This window comes from Trachypithecus francoisi, unplaced genomic scaffold (assembly GCF_009764315.1).
Source record: "Trachypithecus francoisi isolate TF-2019V2 unplaced genomic scaffold, Tfra_2.0 Lachesis_group5, whole genome shotgun sequence".
In the NCBI taxonomy this organism is placed as follows: Eukaryota; Metazoa; Chordata; class Mammalia; order Primates; family Cercopithecidae; genus Trachypithecus; species Trachypithecus francoisi.
This window is the reverse complement of record NW_022681470.1, coordinates 122,750,352-122,778,306: the sequence shown is the minus strand read 5'-3', so window position 1 is coordinate 122,778,306 and position 27,955 is coordinate 122,750,352. Positions and strand designations below refer to the sequence as shown.

The 27,955-nt window shown below is 35.1% G+C and overlaps 1 protein-coding gene across 1 annotated transcript in view; it reads left to right on the top strand.

The window, feature by feature from the left end:
• The window catches only part of SNX7 (sorting nexin 7), a 110,527-nt gene that overhangs the window by 32,379 nt on the left and 50,193 nt on the right, over positions 1-27,955 (top strand). The window contains exons 3-7 of the mRNA XM_033197013.1: positions 3,179-3,289; positions 3,634-3,798; positions 6,972-7,170; positions 10,146-10,345; positions 13,246-13,332. Of these exons, the coding sequence (XP_033052904.1) occupies positions 3,179-3,289; positions 3,634-3,798; positions 6,972-7,170; positions 10,146-10,345; positions 13,246-13,332 (762 nt within the window). The remainder of the gene's footprint in view (positions 1-3,178; positions 3,290-3,633; positions 3,799-6,971; positions 7,171-10,145; positions 10,346-13,245; positions 13,333-27,955) is intronic.

Here is a 27,955-nt window from a genome sequence, read left to right as displayed (position 1 = left end):
ATGAGACTTATTCACTACCATGAGAACAGTATGGGGGGAACTGCCCCTTTGATTCAGTTATCTTCACCCGGCCCCACCCTTGATGCATGAGGATTCTTACAATTCAAGATGAGATTTGGTTGGGGACACAGCCAAACCATATCAGATACTAAGTTATTTCTTTATAGTTACAAATATTTTGAAGGAAAAATATTGGATATTATGAGCGTGGGATACACCATCTAATTTGGAGGTTGAAAGATGGCCTTCCTGGGAAAAATCTTAGTTTTATAGATATTTATATTCATGGACACTAAGGATTATAAGGGTAAATGAATATTCACACGTGTAAACTGACAATCACCTATTTAGGAATACTGAAGAAGATCCCACTGTAAATGATTATATTAGGAAAACCACATTTCTGGCATCTGTTCTTTTTATGGGAAATTATCCTTTATTGTTTAGGTTAGCATATTTTAAGTGACTGTTCTAAAGAAGTATTTTCTCTTTTGGAGATCTAGAGATGTATGTTCTCTCAGTACATATAAGAGTAAGAATGAAACGATTTAACAAGGTACTTTCCTTCCACTTCCTCTGTGAAAACAAACCTATAAATGCCTGTCATTGTACAGTTAGGAGTTAAGCTGTATTCTTGATTGGCTGAACTGACTATTAGGTTTCATTTTCCCTCAAAAAAAGTTTTCTAAATTCTGGGTTTAGAATAACTGTTCACACTTGACCGAAGGTTGGTATTTTTGGAATAAATGTATTTGGGGGTAGAGATCACAAGAGTTCATTAGTACTAAACTTCAAGTACCCAAGCTTTTATGGTCAAACATGAAAAACTGGCCAGCATTTACAATGTGCTTCCATAGCAAACTGTATTCTATGTTAGAAGCATTATTTGTACTCCAAATGCACTTTATACAATACATGATATTTCTAAGTTGGATATATGTCATCAAACCCAGTTATTTCTACAGTTTGGAAGCTTTTGTGCATCTTTTTCTTTTCTTTTTTCAAGACAGAGTCTCGCTCTGTCACCCAGGGTAGAGTACAGTGGCATGATCTCGGTTCACTGCAACCTCTGCCTCCTGGGTTCAAGCGATTCTCCTGTCTCAGCCTCCTGAGTAGATGGGATTACAGGTGCACACCACCACACCTGGCTAATTTTTGTACTTTTAGTAGAGACAGGGTGTCACCATGTTGGTCAGGCTGGTCTTGAACTCCTGACCTCGTGATCTGCCCGCCTCAGCCTCCCAAAATGCTGGGATTCCAGGCGTGAGCCACTGAGGCATCTTATAATGACCAAATTTGTTCTCTTTAGAGGGGACAATGATTCTAATCCTTGCTATAGGGAAATTAGTCTTATTCCAAACTCTGCTGATAATGACTGTTTTCCTCATCATATTCCTACATTTGTATCTCTTATAACCCTTCAAGAGAAGAATGAAATCTTGCAATAGGAAGAAATACATTCTTTTCGTTACTTGCACTTATCCTCTGTTTTATTCTTCTATTGCACTACGTTAGAGAATTCTTTTGAGTCAATGATAGAGTGATGAGGATAGACTGAACCAATTATTTGACTTGATTTTATATCTTCTTGCTGGAATTTATACTAGATTGTTTCATGTTTACTTAAAATGTTGGATATTCTTGAAGACATATACAGCTCAATCTTATTTTAACTGCTGGTTTTTTTTTTTTTTTTTTTTTTTTTTGAGTACTTCATTGTTCGTTATGACAATGTATAGTCTTAGAAATTGGTAGTGGACCTGTACGTATGTACCTGGTACAGGGAAGTGCTCAGTCATATTTTTTAATGAGTTACTCTAAACCATATTTTGACTGCATATGTATGTGTGTATGCATGTCTGTTTGCATATGAACATACACACACCAACCAGCCTCTATTATTAAACTGCTGGTACTTGATTTAGTTTTCCTGTTTTTACCATTTCCATTTCATGTACCATGTTGCGTAATAGTTAAGATTTTGTAGTGTTTTGTGAACACTTAGTTTCTCAGATTTCTGCATTTCATTTGCTCCCACTTTTTCCTATTATAAAGGGAATGTTGTACCAAGATACGTTGTATGATATTCTGAACATTTGTTTTAAGAGAATAAACTTTGGAATGTATAGCTTTCATGGACCTTATTTTATGACAATAAAGATTGCATCTTATGACTTGTACTGTTTAATTTTACAATTGTGTACATCTGTGTGGGTGATTGATATTTCTGGTGAGTGTGAAATACATATGCAGTGTGTTATTCCATGTTTACTTCTGCAGGAAAATCTCAACCTAAATATTACTGCATGTAATTTTTAATATGCAAAAATTCAGTTAAATAAGGTATTGGTGTGAGTGACTGTTTTCTTATGGGAGGTGTGTATGCTTTAGATAACCCATATTTTTATCTTTGACTTGGGACTCAGGCAATAGAAATGAGGTTGATATTGTACCCACGTTCTTCTTGTCATATGTGTTGGCATGGATTTTTGGTTTGTTGAGAACAGATATTTTAATGTATTTGCTTAATTTTTAGGAGTTTAGGCATATAACCCAAAATAAAATTCTTTGAGAAATGACAGAAAGATTTTCTTTTCACATCAAATGTCTATTAATTACTTCTTTCAAAACAGTGGTAAAATCACTCTAAAATGTTAGAATTTTCATATACCAAAAGCAAATCCTAGCACAGCAATTCATTTGAGCAAATTCCAAGAAAACGTTTTTCTCAGTTACATTCAGGTTATTTTCCAAATTGCAAAAATAGGACTTTCCTCAAATTCTGAATTCTAATCATCTTGAGAAAAGAAATATATTTGAAACCTAAATTCAGAACACACTTGCTTGTTAGCAAGAAAGTCATGCCAAAGATAATAGTAGTTCAAATCTTGTGGAAGGCAGATGGTTGTTGTAAGACAGATTTTTCAGTTTGGATTTTAAATTTAAGTATGATATTTGCTTTCTTTCTGGAAATACCAGAAAGTTTGCTTTGTTTCATCTGCTACATGAATAGATGACAAAAAAAAAAAAAAAAAATTACAGGCTGACAAACACTGAATAATTAGGATTTGTTAATTTTTCTTAGAGACCCATTTATTTCACAGTGTCTAAAATAACATTAGGCAAATATCTTCTATCTTATATTGGATGTGCTGTTATTTTCTCCTACTTTCTTCAGACATCTCGTGGGGAATTTGACTCCAGTGAATTTGAAGTTAGGAGACGGTATCAAGATTTCCTTTGGTTGAAGGGGAAACTGGAAGAAGCACACCCCACTCTGATTATTCCAGTAAGTTTACAAAAATTTTTTTCATAGAATAGCTACCAGTTTTCTAGTGAGTCTTTTTGAATGCCTAAAACCTAATTTCAGACCTTAAATTCACTGTAATTCATTTATCTTAGGAATAACATGTATTTCTAAATGTTTCAATCTATGTACACTTTCAAAAAAAAACTCTTCATAGTGTGTTATGATTTCTCATTTTTGGTTCTAACATTGTGAATTTTTTAAAATTTATTTTTTTAAGACATGATCAGATGTTCAACTAGTCTTCCAAAAAGGGAAAGCATAAAATTCCTTATAAACCTATGGCAAATAATACTCGAATACCTTTTTTATTTTTTTTGCCTTAGCCATTGCCAGAAAAGTTTATAGTAAAAGGAATGGTGGAACGCTTTAATGATGACTTCATTGAGACACGCAGGAAGGCTTTACATAAATTTTTGAACCGAATTGCTGATCATCCAACTTTAACATTTAATGAAGACTTCAAAATTTTTCTCACTGCACAAGCTTGGGTAAATGATTTTTATTTATACTCATATAATCTTTGGGTGTCTGTATCTATAGTAGATTGTCTTCTTCCTCTTGTTTACCTTTACACATCACGCAGTGGTGTACTTGAATTGAGATGGAATTTTTCAGAAACACTGGAGAGTTATCCTTCAGGTATAACCCTGTGTCAAATCTACGTATAAATATTACAGAAATCTTGTATCTCCATATATATATATATACACACACACACTCTTTCTCTCTCTGTCTCTCTTTAATGTTTTAATGTCAGGGTGCTTCTTGCATAAATAGCAAATACTGAACAGCTATAAATATATTTCTTTTATTGACACTATAGTTGACCCTTGAACAACATGGCACTTAGGGAGGCCAACCCCTTATGAAGTTGAAAATCCATGTGTAACTTTTAATTCCCCAGAAACTTTACTAGCAGCCTCCTGTTGATTGGAAGCCTTAATTATAACATAAACAGTTGGTTAACACATATTTATATCTTTTGTGTATTATATACTGTATTTTTTGCAGTAAAGTAACCTAGAGAAAAGAAAATGTTATTTAAGAAAATCCTAAGGAAGAGAAAATACACTAACAGTATTCTACTGTATTTATTGATGCCATCAGTTTATGTTATCTGTTTACCAGATGAACTGTCAGTCTGAAATGGAGGGCAATGACAGTGGCAGACCTCAATCTATGGTACTTAGCAAGCAATTCAACATTTTTTGTAATGCCATGACTTTTCTCTTCTTCTTGGGAACATTTCCAGCATCACTAGTGGCACTTCATATGGGTCCCATGGTATTATTTCAGGTTTATAGTATTGCCCTAAACACAATAAAAAATACATGGGAACCACAAGAGACCACTTTTAACTGCTATACCCAATTTACTGGAGAGATGAACTACTCACACGGAGATGATCAGCGTCATACGGCGTTTTAAGTGGATATTCGCAACACTTGAGCTAGCCACAAATAGCAACAGGAGGGCTACAAAAATAGTACAGTAGTACAGTGTGTACTGTAGTTAATTTTAATCAGTTTTGATTTAATACTGCATCTTTATGTTTACATTTCTCTTAACTGCAAATGGTGGCATGTGAGTCAAAACATGTGCATACGTTTTGATAAATGTCAACTTTTTATAATTGATTTATATACATTTTAGGGTAGTAAATGATAGACTAATATCTACATATATTTTGTGCATTCATGACATACCTTTCTCTCCGGTTTTTCTACATTTCTAGACTATGTGGTTTGTGAGTTGTTTTTAATTGTCGCAAATCTCCAAAAAATTTTCCAATATATTTATTGAAAAAAGTCCACATGTGTGGACCTGCTCAGGTCACACCTGTGTTGTTCAAGGGTCTACTTTATTTTGAGTAATAATGGATCAAGGCTTTTTAAGTTAGGATAAAAGTCCTTATTAAATGGGTAGATGGATGAATTGAGATAGATGGATGGATGGATGGATGGCTAGATGGATGGATGGATGGACAGATAATATAATCTCCTTACTTTTCCTTTAATTATCTAAGTGGGGGAATGCCTAATTTCTAATACAGAAACCTTATCCATTCTACTTGTTTTTTCTTTTATTCTATAAAGCTATAACTCTGCAAGACAGATACCAGATAGGACAAAGAGTCAATATTAAACAGTTACTGACAAATGTTGAGTTTTATATCTCTCAGTTGTTGCCATTGGTGGAAGCTAAAAAGTGGTTCATTTCAATCTTGACAGATAGTCCTGCTCTATGGAAGCCCTTTGTGACTTTTGTGAAATGAATATGTGGCCTGACTTCAGAACTTAGAAGCTGTTAGAAATATTCTCTACAGTCAACAGTTTCAGTAACAGCTTGCCAGTTGTGACGTGAGCTGTCTCTGATAATGTTTACTCTATCAAATGAGGCTATAGCACTCTTGGATGGATGTGTTGCCTGGTCAAGGATGGCATCTGTTATTATTGGCACAAAAAAAATCACACTGAATTGGAAATAAACAAGTTTACTTTGTATGTATTATTTTCTGTAAGATATTCAGGAATGAAAACCTGGAAGAAGATAGACAATGTGTTATTTAATATTTGGGTAAATAATATATAATATTTTTATCTGTAGATTAGGTAGTCAGCAGTATTTCATTTGATCCCAAGCTTGTGTTTCAACAAGGGCCATAGCCATTATTAGAATCCCTTGTCCTTTCTTTTCTTTTAATTTGTTCTTTTATCTTATGCCATACTTCTCAAGGGATATGTTTGTGTGTAATATATTCTTTTATAGGATTTCTTCTATCTGTTTTTTAAGTCTATAGTTGTTCCTCCTAGGTTAAGTATGAAATAACTAGTTACATTTCTTATTAAAAATTTTCTCTGCAGACAACCAGCCAGTGAAGGCGGTGTCACAGTTTACCCACTTCATTTGGTTGAAGTGCTATAGTCAGGTAGTATCTATTTACAAACTATCCTAATGACTTTAAGTGGGCAGAGCAAGTTGGTGCTTAATAATGAAGCCTCTGGAATCAGACTTCCAGGATTCCAGTTCTTGCTCTATCCCTTAATTGCTCTGGGATCTTGAGCAAGTTACTTAACTTTCCTGTGCCTCTATTTTCTTCTCTAAAATGGGGAAAATAATAAAACCTACCTCATAGGTTTATGGTAAATTATATATATTAAAATGTCAGTATAGTGCCCAGAATGTATTAAGCTCTAAATAAATGTTAGCTACTATTACATCTAAAGAATTAATGAAGTTTTCCAATTTTATTTTTCAGAGTATAACTTAGGCCCTGAGAAATCTTATCTCAATCATTTTCTATTAAATTCCTGTTATAAAATATAGATGGTATGTCATATTATCCTTGTCTTCTCTAGTATCTCACTGAGCACTATTCTGTCTGTTAAACTCTGTTCTTTTAAAGATTTATGGTCTGAGGAACAGCTGTATACCTGTTTTACATGAGTACTGTGAAAGGGAATATTATCGAGGAGGCTGCCACTTAGAGGGGACACTGTACCTTAATAAAGCTCATCTGCTTCAAGCTAACATTAAAAAGATTGATGCCTATGAAACCATTTTATCTTAATTTTATTCTCCTAATTAGGTTTTTTTTTTGTATTGAGTCTCGGAATATTGAGACGTGTTTCACTAGAAATATTTTGGTTTTTGTTTCTAGGAACTCTCTTCTCACAAGAAGCAAGGTCCTGGATTGCTAAGCAGGATGGGGCAAACAGTCAGAGCTGTTGCATCCTCAATGAGAGGAGTTAAAAACCGCCCAGAGGAGTTCATGGAAATGAATAACTTTATTGAACTGTTTAGCCAGAAAATAAATTTGATAGATAAAATATCTCAGAGAATTTATAAGGAAGAAAGGGGTAAGTAGAATTACTGAAATGTGTTTTCAAAATTGTTCAGTTTCTGATGAATCTTCACATTTGTTGGTGTAGTATAGCAACATTCAGTTAGAATGTCAGCTTCAAAGTGTGGCTTATTCCAGCCATGTTGTGGACATTTGTGATTCCTAAATGATTTCAAAGGTAGTTATGGCCAGTCTCCATTTTCGCTTTTATCAATCACTAGCTGCTCTACTTCCCATTCATAGATAATAGTGGTAAAGTAAGCCCTGAGTTTAAGACTGTGGATGTAGTTTTATGAAGTTTGTATTCAACAAGGCACAGAGCTTAGAATCAAAGAAGTGATGTTTCAGGAAATAGGGTTTTCACATTTTCTGGTAATTATTTTTTTCTGGAGGGAACAGATATTCTATATTATACTGTCAAAGTATGGCAGAGAGATTTACCTATTGGAAAATCTGCCTCTTTTCCTGTTTTCTTTTTTTTTTTTTTTAGTTTACAAGTCAGAATTCATGATGAATTTTTTCTAATTCTAGTCACGTGAATTTTTCACTAATTTTCTAATTGCATTTACCTACATTAAAAAACAGATAACTGAGTCAGCAAATAATTTCCTAATATAATTTGTTATTAGAGATGAGGAACTACATAAAGACAAACAAAAGTCCCTAAGTTGATGGCTTATTTGTTAATTGACTTCTACTTAACTGTACTGCCCATCAGGATAAGCTGGGAAATATTTTATTTCTAGTATTCGGACAGTGTTTAATCATAATAAGCACTCAATTAAAATTTGTTCAATGATTGAAAAAACACAAATGAACATAAGATTTGGAATGGTGTAAGAAAATGTGCTTTATTAAGAATTGATTGGTTTTAAAAAGAGATACAGAAAAAAATTATAACTGAATGTACTTTGCCCCTTTTCTACCTTTTTTATTCATGCATTGACACTTGATGAGATTACTGTAGTGACTGAATATAGTATAATAATTTGTTTTAAACCTCTTTGGTTTGCCCTTACATTTATTGTTTGTCTTTTTTTTTTAACCTGAAGAGGTGAATTATTTTAACTAGGTTCTGTGATTCCAGTTATATTACATAGATTCTGGCTGCATAGTTAGGTGGTATGGCAATTCAAAGAGATCTCTGGAAACTATTGGTAGTTAAGAGCTTTATAAGCTAACAATGAGTATCAAAGAGTAATTAAGATGGTACCTGTTAAGCTCACAGTCTAGTTGGGAAATATGTATATTAGTAGACAAATTACAGTGCAGCTAACTAAATGCTTACATACAGATGTGATTTGAGTGGTATGTAAGCGCAGTTTAGAATTTTAGGGCAGCTTTGCGTATAAACATAAATATTGTTCAGGTTTAATGACAGACATTGACATACATTGAGAAATTTGAGATTTCTCAATTGACTCAATTGAAAAAAGAAAGTGGAAAATTTTCTTTTCTAGAAAGTAGTTCAGTATGGTCATTATTTACCATAAAGACAGGCCTAGGATCAGGAAGGTGGAGTTTGGGAGGACTATAGAGGTGATTAAATGTTCATTAGGTAACAACTAGTATCTCCATTGTTTTTAAATTTCATATTTTTAAACTTTTTATTTAATACAAACTTTTAAAGTTTTAATAGTTTAGAGAAATACGACAGATACCAGCAAATCCTAATGAATTGTAAGATGGTTGAATATAGATAATTTAATTGTATTTATATAGATAGTGAACAAAAAATGCTCACTGCTTATACATTTTCTACACAAAAAGCTATACATTACTGAAAATTAAGTGTGAAAGTAAAAATGTTACGTTGTAAAGATATTCACATTTTAAAATGAAATCCAAGTTTTTGAATATATAGCGTATCAAACACTGAATGGTCTTTGGTTACTCGTGTATGCATTCTTTCATTGATATGAAAATATTTATTGAACTCATTACACATAAGGGTTTGAGATAGCAAAATAATAAGACTCAGTCCCTGTTTTAAGGAGTATGTGGCCAAGAGCATTTGAGTTATAAGACATCGATAATACAGTGGGATAATGCTTTAATAGAAGTATAAAATTATGATAGGTATGATGGGCTCATTGAGGGCCAAAGCATCTATGAATCCTTTGGAACAGAATCAGAGATTTATTTGAACTGAAATTTAAAGGATTAGAAGTAGTTTGTCAGGTGATAGAAATGGAGGACAAGGCAGAGGGACAGGTGCAAATGTTTTTGTAAAGAGAAATCATGGGATATTCATGAATGAACAAACAATTTGACTTGAGTTAAAATCTTTGGCAGAGAATTTCACATTGGACCTGGAGAAGCAGACAGTGAGGACTAATGATAAAGGTTTAATTTAACTAATTCTAATTTGACTACAAAGAGTCAGTGTTTCTCTACTGTGACAAAAATGGAGAATAGTTAGGAGACCCTTGGAGCAGTACAGATTAGAGGTGCTGATGGTGGTGGAAGTGAAGATAAGTACATAGGTAGGTAGATGGATAGTTTAAGATCTAGAAATTTTGGAATTGGTGATTGACTGGCTCTGTGTAAGTATGTTTCTAGGATTACCTCCCAATTTTTTGCTTAGATTTATGGATAGTAGTTACCACTAAGTAGAATATATAGTCAGAAGAAGGGGAGAAAGAAGATGATACGTTTTTTTTTCAGGGCATGTTGCCTATGAGGCACTCAAATACAGTTGTATGGTAAGGCAGATTGGATGGTCATATAATTTATTTTTCAAGTCAAGACATTTTTGACAATGAAAAGGAATGTTGCTATTGATTACACTTGGACAGTAGTCATTCAAAGACTGACCTGGGCAAACTGGTGGCCAGTTGATTTAATGAAGAATGATATCCATTTTCTTATGTTCTTGTGTAAGAATATATGCACTGTAAGAGAAATAAGGCCCTTTCTTACTATCTAAGATACAAGTACTTTGAAAACTTTTGTATATTGAAGAGCTTATTAAGTCTTTTTTTTTTAAAGAATATTTTGATGAAATGAAAGAATATGGCCCAATTCATATTCTGTGGTCAGCGTCAGAAGAGGATCTGGTTGATACTCTAAAGGATGTTGCCAGCTGCATTGACAGATGCTGTAAGGCCACTGAAAAGCGGATGTCTGGACTCTCAGAGGCCCTGCTTCCTGTTGTACATGAGTACGTGCTTTATAGTGAAATGTTAATGGTAAGAACACGTAATTAGAATTTTACCTCCGTCCCTTAACCTGATTATAAGCTCTGTAAAGGCGACTATATTTCTTTTCTTTAAAACTACTATCTTTTTGTCCTAGCAGGTTGTTTTGCATGTAGATGTTCAATAAATAATTTGTTTGCTGTGTGCCTGAATAGATGAAGGAAAGAATCCTTTGTTAAAAAGCAGGAATACTCAATACTCAATAGCAACACCAACAATTTATCAGATTATACATAGACAGGAAGCATCCTCAATCAAAATTTACGTAGGGAATATTAGTTTTTCCAAACCTTTTGAAATTTTACTTTAAAATTTTTTAGTGCTTTGGGGATTTCTTTTCATGAAAGAACTGCTCTCCTGCTTCTAGGTACATTTGATTTAGCAATATATTTAGTACCATTATGTAGAAAGTACTTGAGTCGGATCTTGATGTTCTGCCTTCTGGTTGCTTTTAAAAGAAATCTTTCAAGTTAAAATGTTTTTCTTTCACTACTTGAAAAGGCTTTTATTCCTCTTGTATCAAAGTTTTGCATTTTACTTCCTCAGTTCAAGTTAAGCTTTCCAGATATTTGGAATTTAGCAATGCTATCTGCAAAGCTAATGTTTTTCATCCAGTGTTTTTCTGTGCCTACAATACTTTGCACAAGCAAATTGGCACCCTCAGGTCTCCGGTGTTTTAGGGTGGTGATGAGGGAAGGAGTCAGCTTGCATTCAGATATAGCTCTTTTTTTCTATTCTTTATAATTGGAACCATGGTTTATTTGGACATGTACCCTTGATTTCTAGGAATTTCTTTCAATTTTTTTCTTTTTAAAAAACTTTTCATTGTTTTGGTCTGAAAAGCTCACTTCGTCTTTCAGCCTGAGATCTGCCTCTCTCTTGTCGATCATGTTTAGGTTTCCTTTGACAGAGTCATTAAATATTGCACGGACATTTCAGGCTTCGGCTGTGCTTTACTTTATTGGAGTCCTCCTGTAAACAAAGCTTCTTGCTTCCCAAAGGCCTTCGATGTTTCACTGTTGATGATTCTCTTGCCTCTCTCTATCCATTTCCTTGGCTACATCCTTTGGTTTCACTTCATTGTTGGTCACCCCCTTGTGTGAATCTTCAAGAAGATCTGATTTGTATGTTCTGCTCCATTAATTAGTGTTTTCTCTTATATCAAGATGGAAATTATGTAATTGAAGTATTACGTTGTTAAGGGTATGGGAAAATTATAATATAATTATTTTATAGGTCCTTGTTTGATTGAATTAATTTTTAGACTCCTAGGGTATAATAAATAGTACTTATATTGCATTTCTTGTCCTGTTTGATATTGGAACATTCTCTTCAATTTGAGCTAAAATAATGAAAAATAATCCTCCCATAAAAATGATTAATTTCATGTAATTTTCACCAGTTGTCCTCTGAAGCAACGTTTTACTTAAAATGTATTTGTGCATATGAAAACCAGTACTTCATCTTTTTTGAAACAGACCTTAAATAAATAGGACTGAGTTAGAGAGTGAGTCATTTGGGTCAAAGAAAGGAGGGCTTTCTTGACATTAATGGCAATTAAACATTGAGGTAAATATAAAGGAATTTATGATATTAGTTGAGTTTTCTATGGACTTCTTTGCAACTAGGAAAAATGTTAGTTTCCTTTGTGTGTGTGTGTGTGTGTTTTGTTTTTTTTTTTTTTTTTTTAAAGAGACGTCTGTTTAGGCCGGGCGCGGTGGCTCAAGCCTGTAATCCCAGCACTTTGGGAGGCCGAGACGGGCGGATCACGAGGTCAGGAGATCGAGACCATCCTGGCTAACACGGTGAAACCCCGTCTCTACTAAAAATACAAAAACTAGCCGGGCGAGGTGGCGGGCGCCTGTAGTCCCAGCTACTCGGGAGGCTGAGGCAGGAGAATGGCGTAAACCTGGGAGACGGAGCTTGCAGTGAGCTGAGATCCGGCCACTGCACTCCAGTCCGGGCGACAGAGCGAGACTCCGCCTCAAAAAAAAAAAAAAAAAAGAGACGTCTGTTTAACAGGATGTTTAACCTGTTTAACGTCTGTTTAACAGGCTCTGTTGCACAGGCTGGAGTGCAGAGGCATGATCATAGCTCACTACAGCCTGGAACTCCTGGGCTCAAGTCTAAGTTACATGTCTTGGAAGAAATGTGAATCACTTAAAGACATTGTAAAAATTCAGCAAAAATGAAAAGTGTAGATGAATTCTGCACTTAAATTTCTTCACATGGGTGCTTTAAGTTTAAAAACTCTGAAACGTGAAATCAAAAAAAAAGATAAAACTCCTCTCAGTCAAAGAGGAGGCTATGATTTCTCATCAAAAGCTTGGCTAACTAATGAATATTTTATATTTTGAGCAAAAATAAAATGCTTAGGATATGAATGCATAATTCAGTTTTCTGATTTCCCAGCATAATTTCCTGTTTGATTATCTATCCCTTTGGAGTCAGGTAAGAAGGTTGCCACAGAGTGTAGATATTTCCAGATTATGGTCCATGTGACATCCCACCTGCAACTAGTTTATGCTGTAGTATATATTTCCAGTGCTTCTACTATTTTTTGTTTGTTTTGCTCTTTACTATTTTTGAAGAATTGTACATGCCTAGAGTATTCCATAAAATGTAGTGCATATATACATTGCTTAAATGGGTAAAATATGCATTAGGAAAACTAATTGAAACATTTATAGGAAAAAACCCTCTTAAATACTTGCTTTCAATTTAGTCTTTAGAGATTTAAAAAAAAAAAAACCACTTTTAAAATGTATTATATCCCCAAATGACTGATGGCTTGAGGAAGAGATGCTATTTATTTTCTGAAATACATATTTTTGCTATAGGAAAGATTATTAAAACTAAGTACATACTGTTCTGTGTGTTTTAATGTAAAGGGTGTTATGAAAAGAAGAGACCAAATACAAGCAGAACTGGATTCCAAAGTTGAAGCTTTGACCTATAAAAAGACAGATACTGATCTGGTAAGTTTTTAAGTTTCTTGATACAATCGTATAGAATTCATTGTCTAAAATTTGTATTAGCAATGTCCTTACATAATTGTTTCTTACATGATTGTTTCTAAGCATTCAGCAAATTATAGTAAAATTTCTTCCTAAAATCTGTTATACATTGGATACCATGTGAGTCTGCAAGCTTAATTAACAATGATGATTTTCTGCCTTTCTGACTTATGTCTCATCTCATACTATTAGGAAAGTATAATTTTTTAAAAAGGAGATAATGTATTGGAAGAAAGTATGAAAGGCAATGCTAGCATTATTCCAGGTTAGTAAGTACTCAGTAAATAAATCTACTTTTTTCTAGTTTTTTGAGATTTTTATATAAAATACATTAATGTTCCTCTATACTTTTTTTCTGAATATTGTTAAACTCTTTGTGAAAGTGAATATTTTTGTGTTTGCAAGTTTAATCTTTACCTTAAGATATTTTATTATGGAAATTTTCAAACAAAATGAGATCTAATAATATGAGCTCTCATATATTCATAACTGGGCTTCATTAATTCTCAACATTTTGCTCAACTTTTTTTATTGTCTCTCCTCATGTTTAAATTTTTACTGAAGTATTCTAAAGCAAATTCTACATATAGATTATTTTACCCATGGTAGTTTTATATTTATATTTTAGTATCTTTGCATTTTCAGAGTAATACTGTCAGATTGGAATAATTATTCTCATTTTAAAAGTGAGAAGACACTTGAAAGGTAGAGTAATTTGCCCAAGTTTATATATAGGTCTTGAAATGCAGAATAGGATTGGAGGTGATGACGTCTCTTGTCTGCCTCAGACAGTGCTGCCTGTCAAAAAGCAGGTATAGAAGTGGGAAAAGTGGACTTTTAATCTAATGAACTTCTACTGTTGGCATTATGAAATGTTTTTTAAATTTTCCTTTACATTTAAGGATTTAGGTTGTTATTGAATACAATATTGAGTGCACTTACATCAGGTGAGTTGGGGAGTCCTTGAAACGTCCCTGTAAATCTGTACTATTGCAGCCTCCTCAGCCCTGACCTGGCCAAGGACTCTGCATCCCCCCTCCCTGCTTTAATAGTCTCCCTAACTTTAATCACTTCCTAACATATGACTTCCTAATTAGTTTTCTTTATATATTTTTCTCTCTCCCTTTCCATAACTGAAACACCCTAAGGGCCGATTTTTTTTTTCGTGTGTTCACTGGAGTGTTCGCAGACCCTTGTGCACTGCCGGGCACATCGTAGTCACTCAATAAATATGTAGCGAAGGAATGAGTGGAAACCATAGTGACTACTCTGATTTGTGCAAGCATATTGAAGGCTTGAAGCATGAAGTCTCTACAAAATCAGCCTGTGCAATTATTTCATTATTTAATTAATATTGTGAAAACCAGTAAAAGATGAGTACAAATACAAAGGGTCCTTGTGTCTGCGAAGTCTAACTTGCATGTCTGTATGCAACTTAGAATTATTATACTATGAATTATTCTCACGTTTCTTGACTATGTATATTAACTGAAATTCTATTCTCTCCAGTGGAATGTGAGTGGGGAGTGGTGGGCTGCTGTGGACAGAGTAGGGGAAAGGAATCTGTGAGAGAGAATAACAGAAAATGTAGAACTAGAGGAAATAGTGCTCAAAGGAAAAATCATCTTTATGATGTAGACAGAACCCCAGATTAACCTTTTCCATTTAATAAGAAACAATAGACTCCTAACGCTCTCAATATATATAGTTAAGAAACATATATATACACATATATGTATATATATAATACATATATGTACATATATACCTATATTTCTTAACTATATAGAGAGAGAGTTAAGAGTCAACTAGAATTGACTGAAAGGCTGTACGTGTGTATAGAAATTGTAATTGCATCTTCTGAATTTTAGAATTTGTTTTTAGGTGTTAAGTAAGGATATTGAAGTTAGTGGTTAGACAAAATTTTGCTCTTGATGAAATACTAGGAACAGTAGAGTATTTAAAAGTTTCAGGAGAATAATAGCATGGCTGAAAAACCAAGCATATGTTAAGAATGGCCTATATTCGTGTTTTAAAATGAAAGGAAGATTAGTTGGGATTGTTCCAACCACAAAAGCACAAGGAAGAAAATAGCTTGGGTCCAAATATGGCTGGGATTTCCCAACTCAGTTAAAAAAAAACACACACACATTTATTTTTCCACTGGGCTTGCAAATATTTTGTCTTTTGCTGTATACAAATATTTTTGATATTTTATTATAACTTAATCATCAGTATATATTTATGATTTCACTTGGGTGTGTATGTCATGTCTACTATAAAGTGTTTAATACCCATGTAGCTGCTACATTGTAAGACTGGAAAAATTTGAAACTTTAAGTATCTGCATTATATTCTGTAAGATACTTTCAGTTGATTAAGTTTCAAAACAGACACATTTAACAGAGACATTGCAGATATTTTTTTGTTTATCATCAAAACAAATTTTTCCTAAAATTTATGCAGACTGATTTAATGATTTGTGAATGGAACTGTTTATATTTTCAAATAATTAATGTGTTTATAGGCCTTCTCACTTTTAAAATCCCTATGTCTTATGATGGTATCTTCGGGAGGAATCTACCAGAGTTACTCTAAAAATGAACCGGCCTTGATTGGTCACAGAAAGACTGAAAGGAAGTTGCTTAGAAATATGCAGGATAGGGTCACCATGGCAACGTGCCCTTGTGAGGTCCTTCTAAGGAGCCGTCCTTTGCAGTCACCATGGCGACCCTGGCAGAGAACTGAATATAGCAATCTGCCTGGTTGTTTACCATGGCAACTCAGACAGGGCCATTTTGGAGACAACCCTGGGGCCATTTCTATGGAGACATTGGGGCAGCCTTCAGAGACTCCATCAAAGTCACCTTTGGGTGGGATGCTATGTGCAAACCCAGCAAAGCAACTGATAATAAAAAGGTCAGTGAAATGAAGCTCTAGTAAGAAACGCAAAGGTTAGAGGAGTTATAGTTATTGGATAGAAAGATTGCAGTTATATAACATTCCAGAGGACATTTGACTGTATCAGGTGACCTTCGTGTGGGTTTTGTGGCATGCAAATACAAGGGTTCTGGTCTTTTTACCTTGCCTGTAATCCTGCATTTGCTATAAATGAACAATAATGACATTACAGTTACTTTTTCTTGTCACACAGATATACCCACAAAAGGTATGTGTTTTTCTACAAACTAAAATAATATCTGACAGAGAGTCCTTGATACATTACATGGTTAGTTGCAAAGTGGCTCCTTCTCAGAGTTTGTGGTTTGTAGTTCTTATCTCACAGCCATAAAATTAATGGTTTCAAGATTACCTAAGTCAGTAAAGACATTCGGAATATTCATTTGAAGGTCAGTTTGGCGGTTCATATAGAGTTTTGTTGTCTAAGCTTTGGAATTGGATAAATCAAACATCAAATCCTTGCTCACCTGTTTATCACCTGTTTATTAAATTTTGTGACCCAGGACAAGTTTTCTAACTTCTTTTAGCCTCATTTTATCATGTATAGGTTGAGGACATTATGTGTACCTTTCTAATAAGCTTGTTTAAGGATTAAATTATATAATGCAAATACATTGCTTGGAGCATAGTAAGCACTCAGTAGTTGTTAGCTGTTGTCATTTTAATGACAGTATAGAGGTAATATTTGAGATTGGTCCTTATAAAATGGCTATGGAGTTATTCATTGTAAAGCACAAGGAATATTTCAGGTAGAATGGATATTATGAAAAGCTTTAGAAGCTCAAAAAGCATGCTAACTTGATTAAACCAGATTGGTGTGTGGAAGGGAGGATACAGTGAGGAAGAGGGGATGTGACTTAAAGGTGGACTATAGTCAGGTAAAAAGGAGACCTTATCTATCAGGTTGAGAAATATGTACTTTATCCTTTGCTCAGTATGGATCCAGTGGGAACCTGAATTGAAGAGGTGGCAGTGGAATTGCAGAGAAGAGTTAATATGAGAAAGAGGTAGGCAGAAGATAGAAGCCACATCACTTAAATAATGAAGGGCAGCCAATGTTTCAAGTTATTAATAACTAACATTTCTAACTTGCAGCAGGGCAGATCGTGGCTCTCTACACTGAGCTACAGAATAAGAAGTGAAGAAGAAATTTGGAGATGTGCAACTTTACATATTTATAAGATGATATTTAAGGTAGAGGTATTCAACAAAAACTTTTCAGCAAAGTTAATTATTTACCATATGAATGTCACTGTTCCCAGCACTGGGGAAAGAAACCAGGTCCTCATGAAGCTTATGTTCTAGTAGGTTAAAAAAAAAAAAAGAGTAAATAATTAAAATTTGTAATATATTGTTGTATAGTGATAAGTGTGGAGACAGAGTGTTGAGGAGCAGTGCAATTTAGAATTAGGTGTCAGTAAAATATTCACCAAGGAGGTAATGTGTGAGTAATATGTATACCTGGGGGAAGAGCCTTTCAGGCAGAGGGGACAGTACATGCACAATGAAAGTATGCTTGTACATTCCAGAAAAAGCAAGAAGGCCAGTGTTGCAGAAATGGAGTGAGCAAGTAAAAGAGTTGTGGGAAATGAAGTCAGAGAAGAAACCAGGGGTTAGACCCTATAGAGCTTTATAAGGTTTATATATCTCAATGAGAGAGGAAAATAGTTGAACAAAGGAGTAACATAATCATATTTAAGTTATAAGATGATTGTTGTGCTTGGAGAGAGCACAAGATGATGTACATGTGGTATGTGCATGGGGTGGAGGAAAGCCAGAGCTGGAGAGTAGCTCTTAAAATATTCCCAGTGAGACATAATAGCTTGGACCAGAGCAGAAGTGATGTTAAAGGGTCAGAAGCTGAGTATATTTCATAGGAAGAGCTATTTGCTATTTGGTAGGCTGTGGATTGTGAGCCAATAAGGAGAGGCAAGGATGATTCTGAGGTTTTAGACGGAGCAACTGGAAGGTAATAGTTGGCATTAATTGAGATGAGGAGACTTTGGAAACAACAGGTTTAATGGGGAAGATAAGTTTCTCAGCTTTGGAAAGGTAAAGTTGATTTGCCTATTAGTCACCCAGTGGAGCTATTGGGTACGGAGTTACATGTAAAAATTCATAGGTTCAGCTGAAGATACATATTTGGAAGTTATTAGCAAATAGATGGTATTAAAGCTATGAGATTTGTCAAGGTCTTTGAAGTGTGAGAAAAGAGAGAAGAAAGAAGTCCAGTCAGAGCCTTGGCATATTTCAACATTAAGAGATTAATATTAATGGAAGAATCAGAAGTTTTGGCTGATGAGGATAAGGAAAAGAATTTGATGCAGCTTTGTCTGTTGATAGATCATTGCACCAGTAAGATTAACTAAACAGATCTGATTAGGGTCATCCAACTTTTTAAACAATTTCTCCAATTATGAGGCATTTCAAAAAACAATTTTATATATGATTATAATATTTCAAGAGTAATTGAGTTGCATTATGTGCTCCAATGAAGAAGATATTCAATGTAATAGTGTCCTGTGAAAGTCATAATTTTTGACTGAGATGATAAAGGTATAATAATGACTGAGATTATGAGGAAACTCAGATGTTTGGAGAAACTTGTGGGTTTTGCCATTTTGTTATAAGTTTTCAGAGTCAGAGCTTCTGTTTGAAAATGCTTATTCACTTCACTGCTTAACTGTAAAATAAATAAGGTTCATCTGTGCTGCTAAATAATACTGCATATCTATTTTATTTTTATTTCTGAATGGATGATTTATAGTTTTTCACTCAAAGCAGCATTCAAATATAAATGAATATGAATACATTTGACATTTAGCAATATGTGCATAGAATTGGAAAGTTGGATCTAGATATAATGCCATAGCTGTTTAGCAGTATATTTATGTGAGCAAAGAAATACATTTTCATAAGATCATCATAGTCTGGAATTTTGCACAGCCACATTCAGTAGATACAAACATATACCAGATTATTCAGGCTGGTCCTTATTCAGTATGACATGCTATTTTTGGCTGGTGTTTTACTCTCATCCTTAAATAGAGGTTATTAATTTTCAGATGATCTTGGTAGTGTACTAAATGCTGCACAGAGCAAGATTGCCTTCTCTCTAATTCTAGGAAGCTTTAAAGAAATAAGTTTGCCATAGCAAGCCTTTCTTGTGATCGAGGTGAAGGTTGTTTCTTCCTTTTCTTAAGTATTTTCTGGCTCACTTCTCTCCTGAACTTTTTACAAATTATTCCTTTCTATATGCCTCATTTTCTAACATAACCTATTTTCTACTCTGCTTCTTTTTGTCTGTTTGCAGTTATGTGTCTGTCTTTCATGCACAGATACACATGCATCCACACATGCATACACAGCAGTAAAGAACATGACAATGTCCACTGGGATGAGAAGAGGCTTTTTTTCTTGCATATTTCCTTTTATCAGTTTATCCTCAAAGGCACCTGGCTGACATTTCCTCAAAACTTATTGGTCAGAATTGTGAAAACTCAGGATCAAACCAGTCACATGGAGTGTGAATGTGACCATCAGAGTTTACTTATCAGCTACAATACACACCCTGTTACAGATACCTGAAAAAAACTTTGGCCTTTCCAGAAAGTAATGTGGAGAGTAGAGGATGGATTCTGGGTAAAACACTAATAAATATTGGCCACAGACAGTGCAGCAGGGTAGTGGGTTTGCACACACACAGCTGGCTGGGAATTTGGAATGGTGCTTGAGTGATACTGTAATCAAGAAGGCCCTCAGCAGCCAGCTTCTCCCAGAAGAAAGTACAAAGGAGTGCCTAGAATTCCTCTCCCTCTGTGTCTTCTCAGGCAGCCCTCTCATTCAGGGCTTCATTGGCTTGAGTGGTAGGTACATAAGCAAAACTGTGTTCTCCTAAACTTGTAAAGGATAATAGTGAATATTTGATTAAATTGCAAAAATCACCATATCTGCCTTATGAATAAGAGTCTGTTGAGCCTGAGATCTTTGGTTGGAATTTTACCATACTGGATTTTTCTGTCATTTATTTTTGTGCCCCTGGCACTTCACAACAGAGCAGTCTCTGTCAAGAATTTAATATAAGGTCTTAATACCAGTTGCAGAGTTGTGTATAATTTAAAGCACAGCATTTTGTGGCAGAGGCCACTTACTGCCTTTGTAGTTCTGGGCCAAGTTACTTAACATTCTCCATACTTTAGTTTCCTCAACTATGAGAGATGTGGGTAATACCTTCCGTAAAGTGTTGTTAAAGGAGCATATTGAAACCTTAGCCCAGTTTAGATTGTAAATATTTCTATAAACTAGGATTAGATTGTAAATATTTCTATAAACAATGTTAAAGGAACTTTCTTTGAAGTATATATTAGTTTTATTCTTCTAGATCAAAGTTTGGAAAGTGTTAACTGCAGTCCTGCTTGTGAGACCTCCACAGTGTTAAAATAAGAAAAAAGAAAAAGCGAGGCAGCAATTAGCTTTAGCTGTGTAGTGACCACTCCCACTTGCCCTACCTGGTTGCTCTAGGCAGTTGCATAGATACTTTAAATTGTATCTGAATTCATACAGACTATTCAGAGGTTGTGCTTTGGACTCCAATGGAATTATTTTAACTCAACACACTCGGTGTTGTACCACTGATGTATCAGAAGGACATTTTAAGGAGAACCATAAATCTATTTATGATAAACATCAACAGCACTGACTATTTTATATTTTTCTTTTATGAGACTACATGAGAAAGCTTTTGTTTACAGCACCAGCAATACGGTTGCATTTCTCCTGAGTAGCTAGTGTGTTTTCAGCTTATACACATCTTGGGTTTTATACCTGATCTTATCCCATTTATCTCACTTTTTACATTAGTTACTAAACTATTGAGAGCCCCAGTTCTGATCCACTTCTGTCTGGCAAGTATGTCTTGTGTGTGTCAAACTTTCACCCTTAACCTTACCTTGTTTTTTTCCTTACTCTCACGTTCTCATTGCACGAATGTCTTTACTTTCTGTCTTTAAACTTGTAGAGTACAATTGTGGATGCTTTCTTATATGGAATATGGAATCTAATAAGGAATAAATTAGAAACAAATTAATAAGAACTAGAGGTAAAGTATTCCAAATCTTTTTAAAGACCACACATTTCTTACAACATATTTTGACCACCCTGCCCAAGTGTGTTTTTAGTCATTTCTTTTGAAATTCATCAACAGCAGCGTGTCTGTCATGAACACAAACCTGAACACTGAATGACTCATGTAACCGTTACCCAGAAAACTTGTCAAGAGATATTAGAGGGTGAGGTGAAAAATACTGTACTATTTTCAAAATTTTACCAGTGAAATTTGCTTAGGGAAGTAACTGCATATTAAGGGCTGCTAATTTGAAAGTAGAACATATAAATGTACAGTCTTGATGAATAGGCCTGTGTATGTTTGCGGTGGGTGAGGGTGAAAGGGGAGAAGAGGGAAGAAGACAAAGACTGTGGAGAAAGAGAGGCAGTGTAACAGTGTTGCAGATAATTTCTAAAGAAAGACTAAGCTCTTGTGTCTTTCTCTAGGAAGATTGTTTTTTCTGTTGCCTTAACTGCAACAGAAAAAGTAACAGATGGACAAGTAAAAGGGGTAGTTTAAAATTCCAGTCATTTCTTCTCAGGGTTTTAAGAAATTCTACTTACGGTGTCCTTTGGATTTGTGGTGTGTTTTATGGGGTTTGCCTGCCATAGATAGAAAGTTTAAATAGCTTTCCTATATAGAAACTCAAAACAGATTCAATTACTTCTTAATTTAGACTTTTTGTTAATAAGAAATATGTCCTAAGGATCTGTCTTATATATCTCTTTCACTCCTGGCCCTGCCTGGGCACGTAATAAATATTTCATAATGCTTAGAGCAGTAACCCACTGGGAATTAGAAGCCAGGAGAGGGCTTTGATTCACTGTTATTTAACTTGTGACCTTAATCAGACATTAATTATTCTTTATCCATTGACATGCAGAAATTGTGCTTAAAGAATTTTTTTTGAAGATGAATTAGCATTTATAAATCTAGGACTTGTGTTAGTAAAATTTTTGTTAAGTTATAGTATGAATATAAAATATTAGATAATACATCGTAGTTTTATAAAACATTTAAAGTATAAATAATAATAATAATAATTGTTATTATAAAACATTTAAGTATAAATAATAATAATAATCTGTCATCCAGGCTGGAGGGCAGTGGTACGATCTGGCTCACTGCATCCTCCGTCTCCCGGGTTCAAGCGATTCTCCTACCTCAGCCTCCCAAGTAGTGGGGATTACAGGCATGTGCCACCAGGCCCAGCTGATTTTTGTATTTTTAGTAGAGACAGGGTTTTGCCATGTTGGCCAGGTGGAATCTCAAACTCCTGACCTCAAGTGATCCACCTGCCTTGACCTCCCAGGATTACAGGCCTGGCCTAAAGTATAAATAATTTAGTACTAAAAATCAAAAATTGTATTTCCACAAAATAGAGAACCAGTAGTTTTCCTCTAGCACATTTGAATATCATTAAATTAAATGCATTTTGATTTATTACAGGCATAGCTTGGAGATATTGTGTTCAGTTTCAGACTGCCACAATAAAGCAAGACACAAGAAATTTTTGGTTTCCCAGTGGATATAAAAGTTATGTTTGCACTATACTGTAGTCTATTAAATGTGGAATAGCATTATGTGTAAAAAATGTTCATAACTTAAAATTATGTCATTGTTAAAAATGCTAATGGTCATATGAGCCTTCAGAGAGCTGTAATCTTTTTGCTGGTGGAGCGTCTTGCCTCTATGTTGATGGCTGCTGACTGATCACGTGGTGGTGGATGAAGATTTGGGTGTCTATGGCAATTTCTTAAAATATGAGAACAAGGAAGTTTGCTGCATATATTCATTTTCCTTTCACAGTGAATTCCCCGTAGCATGCGATATTGTTTGATAGCATTTTACCCACAGTAGAACTCTTTTTGAAATTGGAGCCAATCCTTTCAAAACTTGCCACTGCTGTATCAAAGTTTACATAATATTCTGAATTCTTTATTGTCATCTTAAGAATACTCACAGCATCTTCACCAGGAGTAGATCCGCCTCAAGAAAGCACTTCCTTTGCTCATCCATAAGAAGCAACTTCTCATCTGTTCGAATTCTATCATGAAATTGTAGCAGTTCAGTCATCTCTTCAGGCCTACTTCTAATTACAGTTCTCTACTATTTCTGCCACACCTGTAGTTACTTCCTCCACTGAATTCTTGAACCCTTTGCTCAAAGTCATCTTTAAGAGTTAGAATCAACTTCTTCCAAATTCCTATAAATGTTAATATTTTGATCTGTTCCCATGAATCACAAATATTATTCATGGAATCTAGAATGGTATATTCTTTCCAGAAGATGTTCAGTTTACTCAGTTCCATCAAGGGAATCACTGTCTATGGCAGCTACAGCCTTACAAAATGTATTTCTTAAATAATAAGACTCTAAAGTCCAAATGATTCATTGACCCATGGACTATGGAAGTTAACATTAGCTGGCATGAAGGCAGTGATAATTCCCTTGTACGTTTCCATCAGAGTTCTTCGGTCACCAAGTACATTGTCAATAAACAGTAATATTTTGAAAGGAATCTTTTTTCCTGAGCAGTAGATCTCAAGAGTGGGCTTAAAATATTCAGTAAACCATACTATTAACAGATAACACTATCATCCAGGCTTTGTTATTTCAGGTATAGAGCACAGGCAGAGTAGATTTAGAGTAATTATTAAGGGCCCTAGGATTATCAGAATGGTAAATGGGCATTGGCTTCAACTTAAAATCACCAACTACATTAGCTTCTAATGAGAGTCAGGCTGTCCTTTGAAGCTAGGTATTGACTTTTCCTCTCTCACTATGAAAGTCTTAGATAGCATCTTCTTCCAATATAAAACTTTTGTTGGCTGGGCACAGTGGCTCACACCTGTAATCCTAGCACTTTGGGAGGCCCGAGGCGGGCGCATCACTTGAGGTTGGGAGTTCGAGACGAGCCTGACCAACATGGAGAAACCCCATCTATACTACAAATACAAAATTAGCCAGACATAGTGGTGTATGCCTGTAATGCCAGCTACCTGGGAGGCTAAGGCAGGAGGATTGCTTAAACCTAGGAGGTGGAGGTTGCAGTGAGCTGAGATAGTGCCATTGCACTCCAGTCTGGGCAACAAGAGCGAAAGTCTGTCTCAGGGGAAAAAAAAAAAAAAACTTGTCCACGTTGAAACTCTGTTGTTTATAATGTAGCCATCCTTGTCAGTGATCATAGTTAGGTCTTCTGGATAACTTGTTACAACTTCTACATCAGCAGTTGTTGCTTCATCTTGCGTTTTTATGTTATGTTACGGAGACAGCTTCTTTCCTTAAACCTTAAAGCTAGTGAACCAACCTCTGCTAGCTTCAAACATTTCCTCTCCAGCTTCCTCACCTCTTCCAGCCTTCATAAAATTGAAGAGTTAGGGCATTGCTCTGGATTAGGCTTTGGCTTAAGGGAATGCTATGGCTGGTTTGATCTTCTATTCAGACCACTAAAACCTTCTGCATGTCAGCAATAAGGCCTTTTTTTTTTTTTTTTTTTTTTTGCTTTCTTATAATTCATATGTTTACTGGAATAGCATTTTTAATTTCTTCCAAGAAATTTTTCTTTGCATTCAGAATTTGTCTAACTGTTCTATGCAAGAGGCCTAGCTTGCAGCCAATCTCAGCTTTCGAAATGCCTTCCTCACTCAGTTTAATCATTTCTAGCTTATGATTGAAAGTAAGAGACGCTCAATTCTTTCTTTCACTTAAACACATAAAAACCATTGTAGGATTATTAATTGGACATATTTCAATATTATTGTCTCTCAGGGAATAGGAAGGAGAGGAATAGAGACAGGAGAATGGTCAGTGGTACAGTCAGAACATACACATTTATGGATTAGATTCACTACTTTATATGGACACATTTCCCCCCCTTCCAAATTACAGTGGTAACATCAAGGACAACTTATCACAGATCACCATCACAGATATGATAATAATGAAAAAGTTTGAAGTATTGTAAGAATTACCAAAATGTGACACAGACACATGAAGTAAGCACATGTTGTTGGAAAAATGATGCTGGTAGGCTTAAGCTTCAATTTGTTAAAAAAAAAAAAAAGGAATATCTGCAAAGCATGGTAAAGTGCAGTACAATAAAATGAGGTATAGTTGTATAATTAGTAGACTTCAGAGAGTAAGCCTTTTCTCTCTGGTGAAGCTTAGTCAATAGTCCATTGGCGGGGGGGGGTGTCAATGCCCCAATCATATGGCCATTCGACTTTCAGAGAATTTCTAGACCCAAACTAGTGCTTTCATTTTATAATCATATTTAACATCTATTTAGTACCTGTTGTATGTCAGGCACTATGCCAAGCATTCGCATTTATCAGCCAATGTCTAATCCTATGAGAAGCGTAGTAATTTGTTCCCATTTTTGTAGATGGGAAAATTGAGTCCTAGAGAGTCAATCAGCAAATAGTTCTTAGCTCCTTCAATGTCCAGGCCTTAGGTGGAGGAGATACTGCGGTGAAGAAGACTGACAAAGCCCCTCTCCCTAGGAGCTTATTCTCTAGTGGAAGGAGACTGAAAATAAATAAAAATAATTAATGAATATAATTTTAGACTGTGATTAGTGCTATAAAGAATATAAAACAGGGTAATATGATCAAGAATACCAGGAGGGGAAGTGTCTAGAGTGATCAGAAAGGCCTTTCTGAGGAGATGACCTTGAGAAGAGAGCTGAATCATTATAAGGGGCCATTGATCCAAATTCTGGAGCCCCAGTGTTGGAAGATGGAGGAAAAGCCATGATCCTCTGAAGTGGGAATGAATTCACATGTTCCAGGAGCCTTGTTAGGTTGTAAGTAGCCAGAATATGAAGGACAGAGGGGCAGCACTATGGCATGAGGACTGAAAACTAGCAGATGAAGAACGTGTAGGCCTTGAGTTTTCTTCTGGTTGCAGTGGAGAGCCCCTGAAGGGTTTCAAGTAGGGAAGAGTTGTGGTTGGAAGTGTTACGTTTTTAAATTTGTTTCAAAGTGACAAACTTACAGAAAAGTTGCAAGTACTTCAAAGACCTACATTTCTTTTGAACCATTGGAGAATAAATCATAAATCTAATAACACTTGAATAGTGTGTTTCTTACAAACAAGAATGTTTTCCTAGATAACTATAGTACAACCATCAATATAAATAAATTATTGATACATTTCTACTATCACATGCTCAGACCCATTCAGGTTTCACCAGTGTTCTCTAACGTCTTTTTGACAGTATTTAGTTAGATAACTCCTTCAATCTGGAAAAGTTCTTTCATCTTCCCTTGACTTTCATGACCATTCTACATTTGCAGATTATTTTGTAGAATGCCTCCTATTTTAACTTGTTTCATATTTCCTTATGCTTAGATTTATATTATCAATGTTTGAAAGGAATATCACTTAAGCATTACTGTGATTCTTTCATTGATTCATTTTAGGTAGTACATGATGCTTATTTGTCCCATTAATGATACTGTGCTCTTTGATCACTAAGGCAGTGTCCGTCCAGCTTCTCCACTGTAAAATCACTCTTTTTCTAATGTAATTAATAAGTGTTTTGTGGGGAGCGTCTTTGAGACTGATAATCCCATGCCTTATCCTACTTTAACTTTCAATTTATTCATGTATGAATTTGTTTTTTATTTTAGGATGTGGGTTTTAGCCCGATGTTATCATTACTTGTTTTGATGCATGAGTTACCTGATTTTGATGAATGGGACCATCTTCAGGCTGGCTTCTGTGCCCTTTTGACATCTTCACATTGTTTTGATCAACTCTTTGCTTCTGATGTAACAAAACATTCTGACTGTCTTGTGCTTTACCTGGCTCAGCCCTGGAATCAGTTATTTCTCTAATGAGCCCTAGTTCCTTTTAGTAGAAAAAATTATATTTAGAATACAATAACTTGTCTTTAGATGTGTTCATTGCTATTGAGGTATCAGTATCCAAGACCTTCTGTATGAGCAGAGCTAGGGAGTATGTCTGTTTAATCATATTCCCTCACACACACACACACACACACACACGTTTTTATATCTATTATTTGTGTATTTGCATATATATTAAAACAATGAATTTACACCAATACCTCCAAGTTTAATCTAGTTATAAGGATTCATTCTTGATATATTTTATTTTCTGTATTTGTAGTTCCCTTTCTGACAGCGAGAGACAGGCTCTCATTATCTTTTTTATATCTACTTATCTGATTAATTCCTCTGTATATAACCAATCCTGCATAGCCCAAGTCATCTTTCCTAAATTGGTGGCACTCTCCACTCCACTTGGGCTTTCACACCCTGCAAGGGCCACACCTCTTCTTTACCACACTTCTGTTCCCCCATGCCAAGTTTGCCTCCTATCCCCATATGGTGCCCTCTTCATCCTACTTGAGCAGTTACCCCCTACTTCAGGCCACTGTTTGCAGAAACTACCTCCTCATCTTGCTGCTTTGACAGTCTGTGCTTGGCCACCATGACTTTGCCTCCTTTTCTCCACTAGTGTGGACATTAGTCTTGTTCTGCCTGTAGT